The sequence below is a fragment of the Macaca nemestrina genome, chromosome 14, assembly GCF_043159975.1.
Source record: "Macaca nemestrina isolate mMacNem1 chromosome 14, mMacNem.hap1, whole genome shotgun sequence".
NCBI classification, from domain to species: Eukaryota; Metazoa; Chordata; class Mammalia; order Primates; family Cercopithecidae; genus Macaca; species Macaca nemestrina.
In genome coordinates this window covers 29,944,122-29,958,775 of record NC_092138.1, presented here as the reverse complement: position 1 = coordinate 29,958,775, position 14,654 = coordinate 29,944,122, and the positions used below count along the sequence as shown (strand labels likewise).

Genomic DNA, 14,654 nt, shown 5'->3' with positions numbered 1-14,654 from the left:
TTGAAATATGCAAATGTCCATTTGGACAAGCAAAAAGCCGAGAGGAGTTAATGCATTACTCCATAAAGATAATGAGCTATGTGAATCAGAATATGAATTTAAGCAATGGAATAGACTTGAGATTTAATTATGAACTGTCCAGCTAAGGGCAGAGCTGTGTTATTAACTGTACTGTGAGCCCGGTTGCATTCACTGGTGAAATCACAACTATGATGGAACTAAACCTGAGTTTCCCGGGTTCCTGGGAATGTATTGGTGATGAAGACAGAGAAAATGGTCCTGATAAGGATGAGCAGAAGAATTTTACTTTTTAAATTTAAAAGATCTCATGTAGAAAGCACCAATTGAGATCTTCAATAAAGGGAAAAATAGGCCGGGCACGGGGGCTCACGCCTGTAATCCCAGCTCTTTGGGAGGCCAAGGGAGGTGGATCACTTGAGGTCAGGAGCTCGAGAGCAGCCTGGCCAACATGGTGAAACCCTGTCTCTACTAAAAATACAAAAATTAGCTGGCTGTGATGGCACACGCCTGTAATTCCAATACTCAGGAGGCTGAGGCATGAGAATCGCTTGAACCCGGGGGTAGAGGCTGCAGTGAGCTGAGATGGTACCACTGCACTCCAGCCTGGGCGATAGAGCGAGACTCAGTCTCAAAATAAATAAACAAATAAATGGAAAAACAATCTGCATGTTACCCCAGGATAATCCTCATCCCTCAGGCTGTGAGAAATTCATTTCTGACCTTCGTGGCATTTTATGGCATGACATTTTGTAAGACTAATGGGAGTCACACAGAGGATTTAACCTCACTCAGCACAGATTACAGAGAGACAGAGTGAAATTGCTAAGTCACTCAGCTGATCTCTGCTCTCATGTCATAGACCTTCAGTGAATGGCCATTTGAAACTTCTAGAGTTAGGTCCACATTTCAAGTATGGGAGCCACTGTTTTTCCTCTCCATGGTGGCTTCCCACAGAATCAGGGCATTTGCTTTCTTCCTAGGAAGACTTAAGACCTTTACTGTGATGCCACTTAATATGCTCTGTGAGTTTGGGTCCACCTGAAGAGAGAAGTGTGGAGCTAGATGAGAATCTTACTCTTAACTAAGAGGAAGAAAACAAGCATCCCATGTTTACCTTGGCGATGAGAGCACGGAGTGTTGCAAAGCAGTGAGTCAGGTAGGTGGTACTCTGATCACAGTTCAGAGAATTCACCAGCACCCTCAGAACACCTCCCAGCAGGCTGTCTTTACAGTCCAGAGCCGAGCTCGCCTGGGGGAATGGAAGAACAGCATTATTGAATGCCTGCACTGTGCCAATGAACTGGATGTTCCTGACAATTAGCTCAGTAATGCTGATGTTCCATCTCCAGTGGTGAGTCTTAAGAGTTTGGTGAGCCACCATGGGTATCATCCATTAACCATGGGAACTGAAGACCTATTTCCAAATGGCTTTACTTCAATGCTTCCAATAAGTTTGGGATTTCTAACTAATTTTGGGTTCCTAAATGAAGGTATGAGGCCCATCTCCCTCATCCTGGGTCACGTCTTTTGGAAAGTTCTTTCTTTGTGTACAAGACATAGCTTTCCTTATGGAATTCAAAACGTAATTGTGGGCTTCCCAGTACAACAGGGGCTGCTTGGTGGCAGCAAGGTTTCTAAATAGAAACTTGCTTATCAGCTACAGAAGGACTAACAACACCAATATAATCGAGGGCTAGTATAGATATTTGGCACCTAATACTGTGCTATATAAAGATACGATGAATGTGATACCAAGCATTTAAGTTATCAAAGATATCAAAGTCAACTAAAATATCACATACTTTTTGTGTTTATTTTTTATATGATTACTTAGATTTTAGACAATTTAAAAGTTAGAGAATTAAGATTTCACTGTGTTTCAACAATATTTCTTCTAGCCCTAAAAGCAATCCTGGATCTACTCTAATGAAGGACTTCTCAATGGAAACACGTAAGAACTCATTTTTCAGGGTAATTAAAAACTCATTACTACCTAGACATCTTGGGAATTTGTGGAAATATCACATAGAAGATAAAATTAATATGGTACAAAGTTCACAAAGCTATAGGGATGGCAAATTCAGGGTACAAATGACTTTCCTTAACCAATTTAAGTCCAAAGAAGATATCATTTATCAAATTTAGCACTCTTTTTACCTAGCCTAGTCATAATCATAGCTCCCATATCAGACAGTGACCATCATTCAACTGGAGTTGACCCATCAGAAAAAATCCTAGTTACCACTACTGTTCTAGATACTAAACTATAAGCCCAACATCCGCATTATAAACTTGGTACATACTCACACAGATTTAACCAAGAGGGTCAGTTTGTCAAACACCTAACCCTCTCCAAGTAAGCCCTAAGTCAAAGAAGCCAGAAGAATGTTGAGTATCTCTGAAATTTATAAGGTAGACACTATTGCAAATAGTAAATTTGCAACTTCATTTTTTAAAAAAAGGTACTATGGGATCACATTTATGTCTTTCACAATTTTGCATTAAGAAGTCCTTATTCAATTCTAGTAAACATATTAATGGCAGACAGATCAGATTGGGTGTTTGTTTTCCTCACCTGGATAATATTTTCCTGCATATCCAGGATGATTAAATGTGCTTCTGTAGCCAGGTTGCCACTGATCAAGGCTTCTTGATCTAACTCTGCCTTTGTTCTAGGAAACAACAAGAGGTCAAACTAAAGCGCATGTCAAACCTGGCCAGGTTCCCCATGATGGTAATCTATGCACCAAGGTGTAAAGAAATCTCCAGAATAGTCAACCTTGAAATGAAAACAGAGCAACCGGCCCTGAGTAACTACAGTGCAGGTGCCTTCTGTGATTCATGTCTTGTTAAAACAACCGTCTAGGTAAGGTCTCCTGGTCATCCTCAACCCCATTATTATTAATAATGATGATGACAATTATAAAAATAACACTATGGGTAGAGAAGCAGTTATTAGTTGCTACTAGCAATTAAGCTCTCCTATCAGGTTGTTGCCTAAAGCCTCAGGGCTATGGCTGTATTTCATGCATGAAAACCATTTCTAGATCTGAGTAAGGGGAAGCCCCGGCAACATGCGAGAGAGAGTGAGACTGGATGTGATGTGAACTTGGCAGTGATGCGGCCGGGTTAGGAAAGGGTGGGGCTTTAGAGCTGGGTCAGGGGAGAGTCAGTCTCTTAACTTCCCAAAGACCACCTTGAGGTTGCTCAGTCAAGTGCGTGGGGTCTTTCGTCCTTTTCCATTGGGAAGCAAGACTGTATTCCTGTAGGGCAGGTGATCTAACATCCTGCTGGACATTACTGGTCACTGCCCACTTGGGAATGGGAAATTGTCTGGTGCTCGCTCCTCTATTAGGCTTCACTTTAAGGAATTAGAATGGTTTTTTTTTGCTAGCCCATCCATTCTCACGAAATCTAAGTGAAGGTGTAAAGGGATATTTTGTATCATCATCCAAATCTAGTTGCAAGGAAAGGGAGGTATGAAGAATTGAGTTTAACAAGATGCCTCAGTAGCCAAGATGTTACCATGGGGTTAGGGTATCATTATATCAGCTCAGATGTCTTGGACCAGGGTTACCACTCAGCTGTTTTTGAGTCCCCTTCACCTAATGATGGGGGCATTGCAGCTGCTTATATACCACTGAGGACTCACAAAATAAGCATTTCTGTGTGTTTTACATGTTTTCATGTTTAGGAAAGGCTCTCTGGTCCCAAGGTACTTGACATTTTTTTCTCATTCTCCAAGTGATTAATATGTGTAAAATAAATGAAATCTAAAAGTTTTTTTTTTTTTTTCCCCTTAGAGACAGGGTCTTGCTCTATCACCCAGGCTCTTGCTCTATCACCCAGGCTAGAGTGCAGTGACACCATCATAGCTCACTGAAGCCTTGAACTCCTGGGCTCAGGTGATGCTCCGCCTCAGCCTCCTGAGTATCCGGGACTACAGGCATGAGCCATCAAATTTTTATATTGTGATAGAGTACACATAACATAAAATTTACCATGTTAACCTTATCCTTTTTAATTAATTGACTGCTAGTTTAGTTTTAAATTTAGAGCAATGCTGTCCAGTAGAAACAATGGGGCCACATATGTCATTTTATATATTGTGGTAACCACATTTAAAAAATTTTAAAAAAGGGAAATTATTTTTAATATATTTTGTTTAACCTAAAAGATAAAAAATACTGTCTCCATGTAAGCAATATAAAAAAATTACTAGTGGAAATATTTTACATTGTTTTATTCACAATAAGCCTTCAAAATCTGGTGTGTATTTTTCACTTATCTTGATTTATTATCTCAATTTGAACTAACCATATTTCAAGCATTCGATAGCCATATGTGGCTAATGGCTGTGGTATTGGACAGCACAGATCTAGAGTGTCCTAATCTGTTTTTTCCCAAATTTTTGTATTGTGATAAAGTACACCTAACATAAAATTTACCATCTTAACAATTTTTAAGTATACAGTTCAGTAGTGTTAAGTACATTCAGATTGTTCAACCATCACTACCACTAATCTGCTTTTTTAAAAGCTTACCATCTGGCCAGGCGCAGTGGCTCATGCCTGTAATCCCACCACTTTGGGAGGCTAAAACAGGTGGATCACTTGAGTCCAGGGGTTTTAGACCAGCCTGGGCAACGTGGTGAAACCCTGTCTCTACAAAAAATACAAAAAGTAGCCAGTTGTGGTGGTACACACCTGTAGTCCCACCTACTTGGGAGGCTGAGGTGGGAGGATTGCTTGAGGCCAGGAGGGTAAGGCTACAGTGAGCTGTGATTGTGCCACTGCACTCCAGCCTGGGCGACAGAGTGAGACCTTGTCTCAAAGAAAAGAAAAGCTTACCACCTATTCCTTTAAAACAGTGGATTTGGTGGCAATAGAATCGACCCGGGAAGTTTTAACAAATACTGATTTCTGGGTCCTGCTGGAGTTTCCTGTTGAAGTAGTTGAGGGTACCACTGGGCACTGACGGTTTTAAAGCTCCCCAGGTGATTCTAACGTGCGGCCTAGGTTGAAGATTACTGCTCTAAAAGAAACAGAGCCAAAATAATTGAAAAATGATCAGAAAGAGGGTGAAAGACACTACTATTATAATTACACATTTTCCAGGTAGGTAGGTTGAGCAGTTATAATTTTACTATGGTTTCCCTTTAAAAAAGAAAAAGCACAAAGCCCCTGAGAATTTGTAGATGTGAATCATCAGCTCTGATAACCAGCAGCCCACCAGGTAGTGCAGGGCTGAGAACTAACCTAGAACAAACTGGAGGCCACGCATGGTAAGGACCAATATTGTGTTGCTCCTGCAAGCCAAAGGGAAAGCTTTTCCAGAACACTGGTTTACACAGCCCAGGCAAAACAGGCCTACTTAGGGGTTTTTCTTTTAATCTAGTAAAGTAGATGAGCCAAACCACCTAAGCAATTCTGTAGCACCCACGGCATGCATATTTTGTAGCTGTTGTTCATTGCCCAAAGTAGAATGCATGGACTCTCAGATCCAAATATTTTATAAATCAGTCCAGGGAATTTAGTGCAAGAATAACATACACAAAGCAAATAAGCATGATACCAGCAACTGGGTGCAAGTCACAGCTATAATAAAAATATACTTATTTATTGAATGTTTTAAAATAAATTTGACTCCCAAAAGTCCCATAAGTGAACCAGAATGATTCATTCTTGTGGCAACAGCAAAGATACTAACTCACATTTATTTACAAAACAGCACTGCTAATCAAGTCTTCTCCATACCCGCTTTGATGGGTGCTTCATCACCCACGGGGTATCCTACCTTGTCAACTGTGTGTGAGGGGTGATTTTAGCCCTGCAACGTTTTGCTCAGTGAACCCTGGGACTCATTAGGCTACCTGTGGCTAAACGGTATTGGAAACATGTGCTATCTAGTCAAACATATATACTTTTAGCATTCGTATGTCTAAATTGTTGCATATATAGCAATGCACATCAATATATCTATTCAGCTATAGCATACATTTCGATCCAAACAGGTTTTTTTATTCTTTCATTTCTTTATAATTTTTTTCTGATAACAACATATATTATAATACACATCTACTGTAGGAAACATAGCAGAGTATAAAAGAGAAAACATCAATTACCCATATTCCCAGCACCCAAAGAAAACCACAATTAATATTTTGGTAAATTTGCTTCCAGCCTTTAAAAAATACATTGACTATATGTCATCAGAGATTTGAGGGTTTTTTTTTTTTTTTTTTTTGAGATGGAGTCTTGCTCTGTCACCCAGGCTGGAGTGCAACGGCACGATTTCGGCTCACTGCAACCTCTGCCTCCTGGGTTCAAGTGATCCTTCCTCCTCAGCCTCCTGAGTAGCTGGGATTACAGGCATCTGCCATTATGCCCAGATAATTTTTGTATTTTCTGTAGAGATGGGGTTTCACCATGTTGGCCAGGCTGGTCTCGAACTACTGACCTCAAGTGATCCACCCACCTCAGCTTCCCAAAGTGCTGGGATTACAGGTGTGAGCCACTATGCTACTCAAAAACCTAGTGTCTGCCCTGCCTTTGTTCATTTAACATTATGTCATAAGCACGTCCTCATGTCATTAAAATGATTTTAAAACATTTTGATGGCAACCCAACTTTTAAACATATTTTCCTACTCTGGAGCATTTAGAATGTTTTCAATTTTAAAAAACAACGTTAAGTAGCACTGACATAAATATCTTTGAATGTGTATCTTGTACACATTTCCAGAATGGAAATATCGATTTGAAATTATGTGGTCCTAGGCACTCTGTCCTGCTTTCTCTATTTCCCTGCTACCCTCCCCGCAAAATCAGTTGCTTTTATTAAGCCATCTGAGGTTGCTGAAGAAATATGAGTTTTCTTTAAATGCTTATCAATGTGACAAGTTTTTAAGAGCTGAAAACCACAACTCCCTATACCTTTGATTATCCTGGGTCCCTGGATGAATTGTATTTACACAGATAATGATGTTTCATTTTCCCACCCTTGGAAGGATGCAGTTGTTTCAGTAATAAAAGTAGCCTGGGAAAAATCGTTTTGGACTTTAGGTAAAAGTAGCACAAGTTGCTGAGTGACTCACTTATCTAGCTTCTCATTAGCTTGCCGCCAATGTGTCTGCTCTTTCTTCCATCTCAAATTTTCATTTAGGCCTGGAAATCGGTCGTTCCCTAGGAGTTAAGAAATGCATGATAGGAATTTGATTAGCATGAAACCCTTCAAGATAACCAGAAGTTCATAACAAGCTCCACTGAGAGGCCTCAGCACCATTTCTTGGGCTAATTAGAGTCCATGCAGGTTGCTGGTAGGAGACAAAGTCACCATGCTTATGCCCAAGTTAGCCTGCTCTTTGATTGATAGACTAGAATATAAGAAGAACCTCTGCCTTTCTGGAGGGTCAGAGAGACATTTCTCAGGAGCAGAGGATTCCTGTGAAACTCTGGAGGCTTACTGAGTTATTGGGTACAAAACTATGGGTGTCAAATGAGGGTGCCTGACCACCACTGAAAACTATGAGCTCCCTCCAAGTTCCCTGCCACTGTGTCCCTTTGAATACAATAAGCTGTCACTCTTTTACTTTGAGCATGGTGAATAAGACTGAGGGTACTTGGGGATTTCATTCTATCAAGTTCAGCCTTTTTGAGATCATTCCTTCTGTGGTGGAACCCTTGAATGACTGGGACACTGAAGCCATTTCAGGGAATTGGTTCCATTCTAATAGTGCCCTGAATGATTGCAGGAGATGATCTTGGGCCCAGAACTGTTGAGTTTCTTGACCATGCTCTGAATAGACTAGCCAAATGTCACATAGAAAGGCCTCAGCCTTGAGGGAAACACCTTCCACCTCCCCCATGACTAACATTCTTAGAGGTGACCTTTTACCATCAACAAGTTTTAATTAAAAGATGTCATTTGGTGCTGTTTCCAGGGTTCCTATGATCGTAGAACAGCACTTTCCCTCAAAGTCACAGAGCTAACACAAATGTCACGCACAGACTCCCAGCATCTGCTGTCTCTGACACTACTGTAAATATCTCAAGAAAGTCATGGTTTCTAATCATGTTGGGAGGACATTCCTCCCCACAAACAGTGAAAAGACTGCTTGACAGAGAGCAGGGAAGGGCCAGTTCAACACACCTGGAGCCCGGCGGCGCATCATCTCCCCTCTGGCCCCTTCTCCACGGAGCAAAGCCTCTTCTAGCCTGGCCTTGACATCCCTTGACTTCTGCAGGACTTGGGTACTGACTTTGTCAGAATTCTGTTTTCCCTGGACAAGACAGAGGTAGGAGGACATGTCCTTTGGTGAGATCTCCGTTGATGTGGAGAATTACCAAAACAGTACACTCCACAGTGATGCCAGCCAGGTTTGACATGTGCTACGCTGAGATGCTGTTCTGGGGAATCCTATGGCCAAAACTCTGTTAACAGAAATGGGGTTCTCTCTGCACAAGGCAGAGATCCTTTCCCTGGGAAATGATCATATCTATACCTACAAATGGGTTATGGATTTGAATATAGCAATGAGAAAAATTAATGATGCCTCCATGGCCCAAACAAAGGGGATGAGTAACAAGACAGAATTGCACTTGGGAGATAAGAGCTGGTGTAAAGTTGTGCCACTCTAGACTTACCTTATACTCAAAACATAAGACACAGATGAAAAGTAGGTCTAAAATCCTGTTGAGCTGCATTGATGGCAGGTCAGCAATCCACTTCCTAATGAGGCTCTGATCAGCATTTTTCATGATCCAGAGGAAGCAGATCATGAGGTTGCGAGTAGTGTCCGCGTTCAGCATGTTGTACTGCTTATAGGGCTGGAAGGAGGCAGATTAGGGGGTGGTGGCCAGGGAAGAAGTCAAGCAACAGAAAAATTCAAGGTGTTCTCTTAGAATACCATGACTGTACTTCATTGCTAGGCTGGAGATCTGTTTCCAGGAGCCCTGCCTTCCCTAGGCAGGGGAAGCGGTGTTCTTTGTGTAGGGCTACTCAGCAAAGGGGCTCACCTGGGGCAATATTTGAGCTAGGCTTTCAGCAGGTATCTGAGTACCTCTGTCTTAGGAGCAGTGTGGTCTGGTGATCTGCCCTGGGCCTTGATCATGCATGCTGCAATCCCAGTGATACAAAGAGGCTTTCATGCTGCTAAGATCTCCAAGTATTTCTCCTTCATGCTGGACAGCAGAGGATTAGACTTATAGGGGAGAAGGAAACTGGCTGGGTGCCATGAATAACCTTGCTGTTGAAGATTTAGCTTGTTTGTTACATAGTGCAAAGTACAACATTAAGGGTCATGAACTGCTCAGCAAATTAATCAAATCCATGTTTGTGGAGTTCTCTGTAATGGAGGTTTAACCATAATTTATGTTTGCCTGGGGCTGGGGTGTGGGGGGGGTTCAGGCTATTTGCTTTAATATTTTGGCCACAAGTATTCATTTTAAAGTGCTGAGCACACTCTCTGTTACTCATCTCATCAACACAAACAACAGTAATGAGGCTGCACCCTTGGTTCATGCAGCGTAGCTAATATCCAGTGGAATGTACTGGTGAAATTGCAATGAGGAATTTGTGGGTATGGGAGGAAATGTTAGTTTTGGATGGAAATAATAGAGGTTATAAAGCAACTTTAACTTAGTTATTCTGAGTTTGTTGACAAGAACAAAGAAAATTTTGAGATATAACCTCACAAGGACTATGTTCTAACAGGTGAACTTTGGGCTTTTGAGTTTTTCCCTTAGAGGCCAATAATGTAAAAGGCATATACCACCTCAAGCAGCTAACTTTGATAAGATGGATATTAGAAAGGTGGAGGTCATAAAACACAGTATTTCTCCACTGTGATTTGACATCAGTGATGTCCAATATCAAATATCTTTTCTCTGTGTCATCTTCCTGCCTCACTGCCCCCTCAGTCCGCATGGGGATGGGGCTTGCTAAGTGCTGGAAGGAAGAGAAGAAAGTCATCCAGTAAGAAGAGTTAGGTCAGGATGCTGCTTTCTCACAGGAGAAGCAAGTTAAATTCTCTGCACATCTATACCCTACATTGAAATGCAAAAGTAAATGACATTGGAGAATGCAGCGCTGTCTTCACAAGGGATAGTCAGAGCTCGTCAATGAACAGAGATGAATCCCACCTCAAATGAATCAGAGGATACATTCCCAGAGGAGCCCCTCTTTAAGCCCACAGAGTCCATGCAAAAGGACAGAGCCAAACAACCCGCCACAGGCTCCCTGCGGTCCTAGAAAAGCTGCAATCTTTGGCTTAAGAAGCCCTTACGCTAAGCTACCAGCCTCCTTCAGTATTCTTTTGGAGGCATAACACAGTATGAATTACACACACCTAGACTCAACACAGCCTAAGTCTCCACCCTCAGGGAGCCTTGGTTTGATCTCCTTTGCAATGATTTCAGATTTCCCAAGTTTTCGTCTTTTCTGGTTTCTTGAACTTGAACTCAGCACCACTGGGACTGCCTGAATTTGATCTGCACATCTCTTGCTGTTGCCAAAATCCTTTCTGACTTGTGTGTACCTCCACTGCCAGCCTCACAATGATTCTTTACAGCAAAATTAGGCAGAAAGCATCAACGCCTGCTCTAAGCTGAGTTCTCCCATCAGAAGATGACAGGAGAGGCTGGGCAGTGGCTCATGCCTGTAATCCCAGCAGTTTGGGAGGCTGAGGTGAGTGTATCATCTGAGGTTGGCAGTTTGAGATCAGCCTGGCCAACATGGCAAAACCCCGTCTCTACTAAAAAATACAAAAAAATTAGCCAGGTGTGGTGGTACATGCCTGTAATCCCAGCTAATCAGGAGGCTGAGACATGAAGAATGGGGGAGGCAGAGGTTGCAGTGAACTGAGATTGCACCACTGCACTCCAGCCTGTGCTACAGAGTGAGACTCTGTCTCAAAAAACAAAACAAAACAAAACAAAACAGATGACAGAAGACATGACATGAAAAATCAACCAGACACATGTGCACCAACATACCAAGGAAGACAGCACTATTCCACTTGTTTTCAAATTGAAATTATTCCCTGCTATGGCCAGAGCCACATTCTGGTTGATGGCACCAGCTCCTTCTTGTTCTTCATCCGAGCCACTGGTGCGGTATCTGCGAGTATCTACACCTGCAATGAAAACATCATTTGTGATGTCAAGTCAGACATGACATTTCCCTATGTCCCCTACCCAATAAGAGACTGATTAGAAAGGTGTCACTAAAGTCAGCACAGTAATTTTAAACCTGATGTTTAGCATTATGTATTTGCTATCATCTATAGGAAAATACAGCAGGCTAAGAAAAGAGACAATGTCTAGCACAAGATTAGGCTAGAAATTAATTTTTCAAATTGTATGAACAAAAAGTTTTCAAAACATCCATAATAGTTTCCTGTAACATAATTTTTTAAACTTTATTATCTATTCTAATAATTGACATTATTTTAAATGATGACCAAATAGAAGAAACCTACAATTGCAGAATTAAGCAAGTACCTTATATAGAATAATAACCTATTATCACAGGTTCAGCAACAATTTGTTATATTTCAAATGTTTAAAATGAACATCAATTTATTGTATCTATGTAATATAGACATATCCATATTTATAGATAGGTCTAGATGTATGTAAGCAACAACAAAAAAAAAAGGATAAACCATTTAAAAGTCTGGTTTTTAAGAATGCTACCAAGCATACAATAAAAACTATTAATATTTCAAGCAGTTCTGGGGAAAGTGTGGTAAAATATTCACAACTGATTGAATCACTGATGTTTTACTAAAAACTCGTGTTTTTCTAGACCTGTCAACATTACAGTGATCTGGGCCTTCAACTATTTAGAAAAATTTAAGTGTAAATAACATTTCTTCCACTAAAGTTATGAAAATAAAATCCAGTTCTTCTTATTTATTTGTTTATTTATTTTTAGACAAAGTCTCACACTATCATCCAGGCTGGAGCGCGGTGGCGCCATCTCTGCTCACTGCAATGTCCGCCTCCATCCTCCTACCTCAGCCTCCCGAGTAGCTGGGATTACAGGTGTGTCATCACGCCTGGCTAATTTTTGTATTTTTAGTGGACACAGGGTTTCGCCATGTTGGTCACGCTGGTCTTGAACCCTTGGCCTCAAGTGATTGGTCCACCTTGGCCTCCCAAAGTGCTGGGATTACAGGGGTGAGCTACCACATCTAGCCAAAACCCAATTTTTAGAAATAATTATTAAGGCCACTGGGATTTTAAACAAATGGTTAAATAAACAGCACATGGAAATTATGCAAGACCTGATAACATTATCACAACTAACATAGAGATACATTCTTATTTCCCCTTAATCGCCATAGGGTTATAGTTACAAGAAAAAGCAGGAAAGATACAAACATGTGCTGTGCAAAATGCTTTTACAGAAGTTCTTCAGTTTCATCTTTATCGTAACCCTAAAAGATAGGCCTTGTTATCACATTTTTACAGTTTACAGAGGAAAGGCAGGCACGGATAAGTTGAGCCTTTCAACGGTCACTTATATTAATAAATGGGGCTGGAATCTGAATTCAGATGCATCTTTTTGAAAGACTATATTCTTATGAGTTTATCAACCTGAAGATTCTATATTTAATAGATGTACTATGTAACCTATAACAATAAAATACTTTTCACTGTTTTCTTTCATCAGCTCCATCATGACCATAAAGTTCAATGCATATACAAAGAAGTCTTTGAGGTTTAAAAGGCTCGGAGAACAAATGTTGAAAAGTTCTGATTCCGAGTCACTGATATGGAGCATTCTAATTGACAAGAGAACTGTGGAGAATGTGTGCTAAAGTGGTTCCTGGCTTTGGGAACAAGCAGGCTCTTGAAATGGAACTTTTTAGAAACTTTCCAGCATGGATTCTCAAAATGGGCTGCAAGTCACACGCCATGCTCTGCATTATGTCTGTAAATGCTAAAAACAACTCTGTTTTCAGTTCCCCGCAATCAGGAGCTACTAGAGGAAGCTGCTGACCTCATGGTGCAGCTTGCTCAGCCCTGTGTGCTGAGTTTGTTTCTGTCGTTTCCTTGCACTCTTGCCCCAATAGAACTCCACAAACCCTAACCCCTGTCTCAACCTTTCTCTTCCGAGTTACCCCGTTAGCAGTTTGCTGGAGGATTTTTTTTCAAGAAAGGAGAGAATTACTTCCACAGGAATACTTGATTTTCATTTTACGATTTGTTTGAATTAAAGACTATAGGTGTTTGGTCCCATTTTCATGAACTAAATACTTGTCACCGTAATAATACTATAAATAATTTAGTCACATATGACACTTTCCATATGGAGGTGGGAAAACCTGGATGGTTCCAAGATTTCAAGGATGACTACCTGTAAGGAGGTTGGGCTCAGGGAAGCATTCCCCAGATCCCAGCACCCTTCAGCTGCCAAGAGAGCAGCATGGACATTTCAAAAACTTCTCTTGAGCTGGAGGAAAAGCAAGAACTACTCCGATGGGATAGGAATTGTGTGTATGTGTTTGTGTGTGTGCATGTGTGTGTGTGCACACATGTATGTTGTGGAGAGGGTAGGCCGATGGACTGCCTTTCTCAAGTCAACATAAGAAGTTCTTCTATTTGGGAGGATTTTTTTTCCTCTGCATTCCTTAATCCACACTGTAATTTGTAAATAGATTCAGGGGTTTCGCAAAACCCCTTTAAGACAACTTACCCTTTCCTCTTGTTGCTAATCTAGAGATATTAACCTCAAAATTAGCCACTTAGTGCCAAGGGCAATATTTCTCTGCTATGATAGAATTTTCTAATATTGACATATGACATGATTTTTTTTTTTGCATGGAACAATTATTTGGGTTCATTTGAGACTGCTTTTTTGCTTACATATTCATAAAAGAAAAGGGAAGGAACACCTTTATTTCAAGTTGTTAGAGCATGATCTCCAAAGGGAGTAATTCTGTTACTATTTCATCCTTTGTGGTGTATGGTTTATAAAGTTCATCCCATACCAGCAGATCAATGAATGAATAAACGAATTCACGAAAAAATAAGTAAACAATTTCTAAACAAAAAACACATTTGGGGCTATGTGCCTTTTTTTTTTTTTTTTTTTTTTTTTAACTGATTGGGGCCGGTGTTAAAGGGGTTTGGAGACCATTGTTGTGAAGAATTGCTCATATGAACATATCAGCACTGTAACAAATGACAGAGACCTCATTCGGATGGGACATTTGGCAGGGGTCGCCATCAATCCAAGAAAGAAAACAGAAGGGCAATTACCTGTAAAGTCACAGAGCTGTGGCAAAGCATCCAAAATGATGCCAACTAAAGGCAGGTAAAGGGCAGCGATTTTGACCTTCACCTCTGGTTTGACACAGCGTGGGTCCAGGTCATGAGAACTTAGCAGGCTGTGGATGGCACTGACAGCTTTCCTTTGTACTTTGCTGATTCTGTTGGCACAACACAGGAATCAAAAGGTTATGGTGAAGGGAAATTGACTGAAGAGCTCTTCAACAGTCAAGAGTGATCAAAATGCTCCTAAGCAATGAGGTGACTATGAAAACCAAGCAATACAGGATAGAATTATATAGAATCCAGAAGTAGACTGCCTGTGTTCTAACCCTGGGTCTGCTCTTTAGTATGA

The 14,654-nt window shown here is 40.9% G+C and overlaps 1 protein-coding gene across 7 annotated transcripts in view; it reads right to left on the bottom strand.

The window, feature by feature from the left end:
• Positions 1-14,654, bottom strand: part of LOC105491858 (dedicator of cytokinesis 8) — a 238,265-nt gene that overhangs the window by 35,601 nt on the left and 188,010 nt on the right. For all 7 annotated transcript variants that reach the window (XM_071077713.1, XM_024796043.2, XM_071077714.1 and 4 more), the window contains 7 exons: positions 14,291-14,460; positions 11,015-11,154; positions 8,666-8,848; positions 8,172-8,301; positions 7,117-7,204; positions 2,597-2,693; positions 1,136-1,270 (listed from right to left, as the gene is read on the bottom strand). In XM_071077713.1, the coding sequence (XP_070933814.1) occupies positions 1,136-1,270; positions 2,597-2,693; positions 7,117-7,204; positions 8,172-8,301; positions 8,666-8,848; positions 11,015-11,154; positions 14,291-14,460 (943 nt within the window). The remainder of the gene's footprint in view (positions 1-1,135; positions 1,271-2,596; positions 2,694-7,116; positions 7,205-8,171; positions 8,302-8,665; positions 8,849-11,014; positions 11,155-14,290; positions 14,461-14,654) is intronic.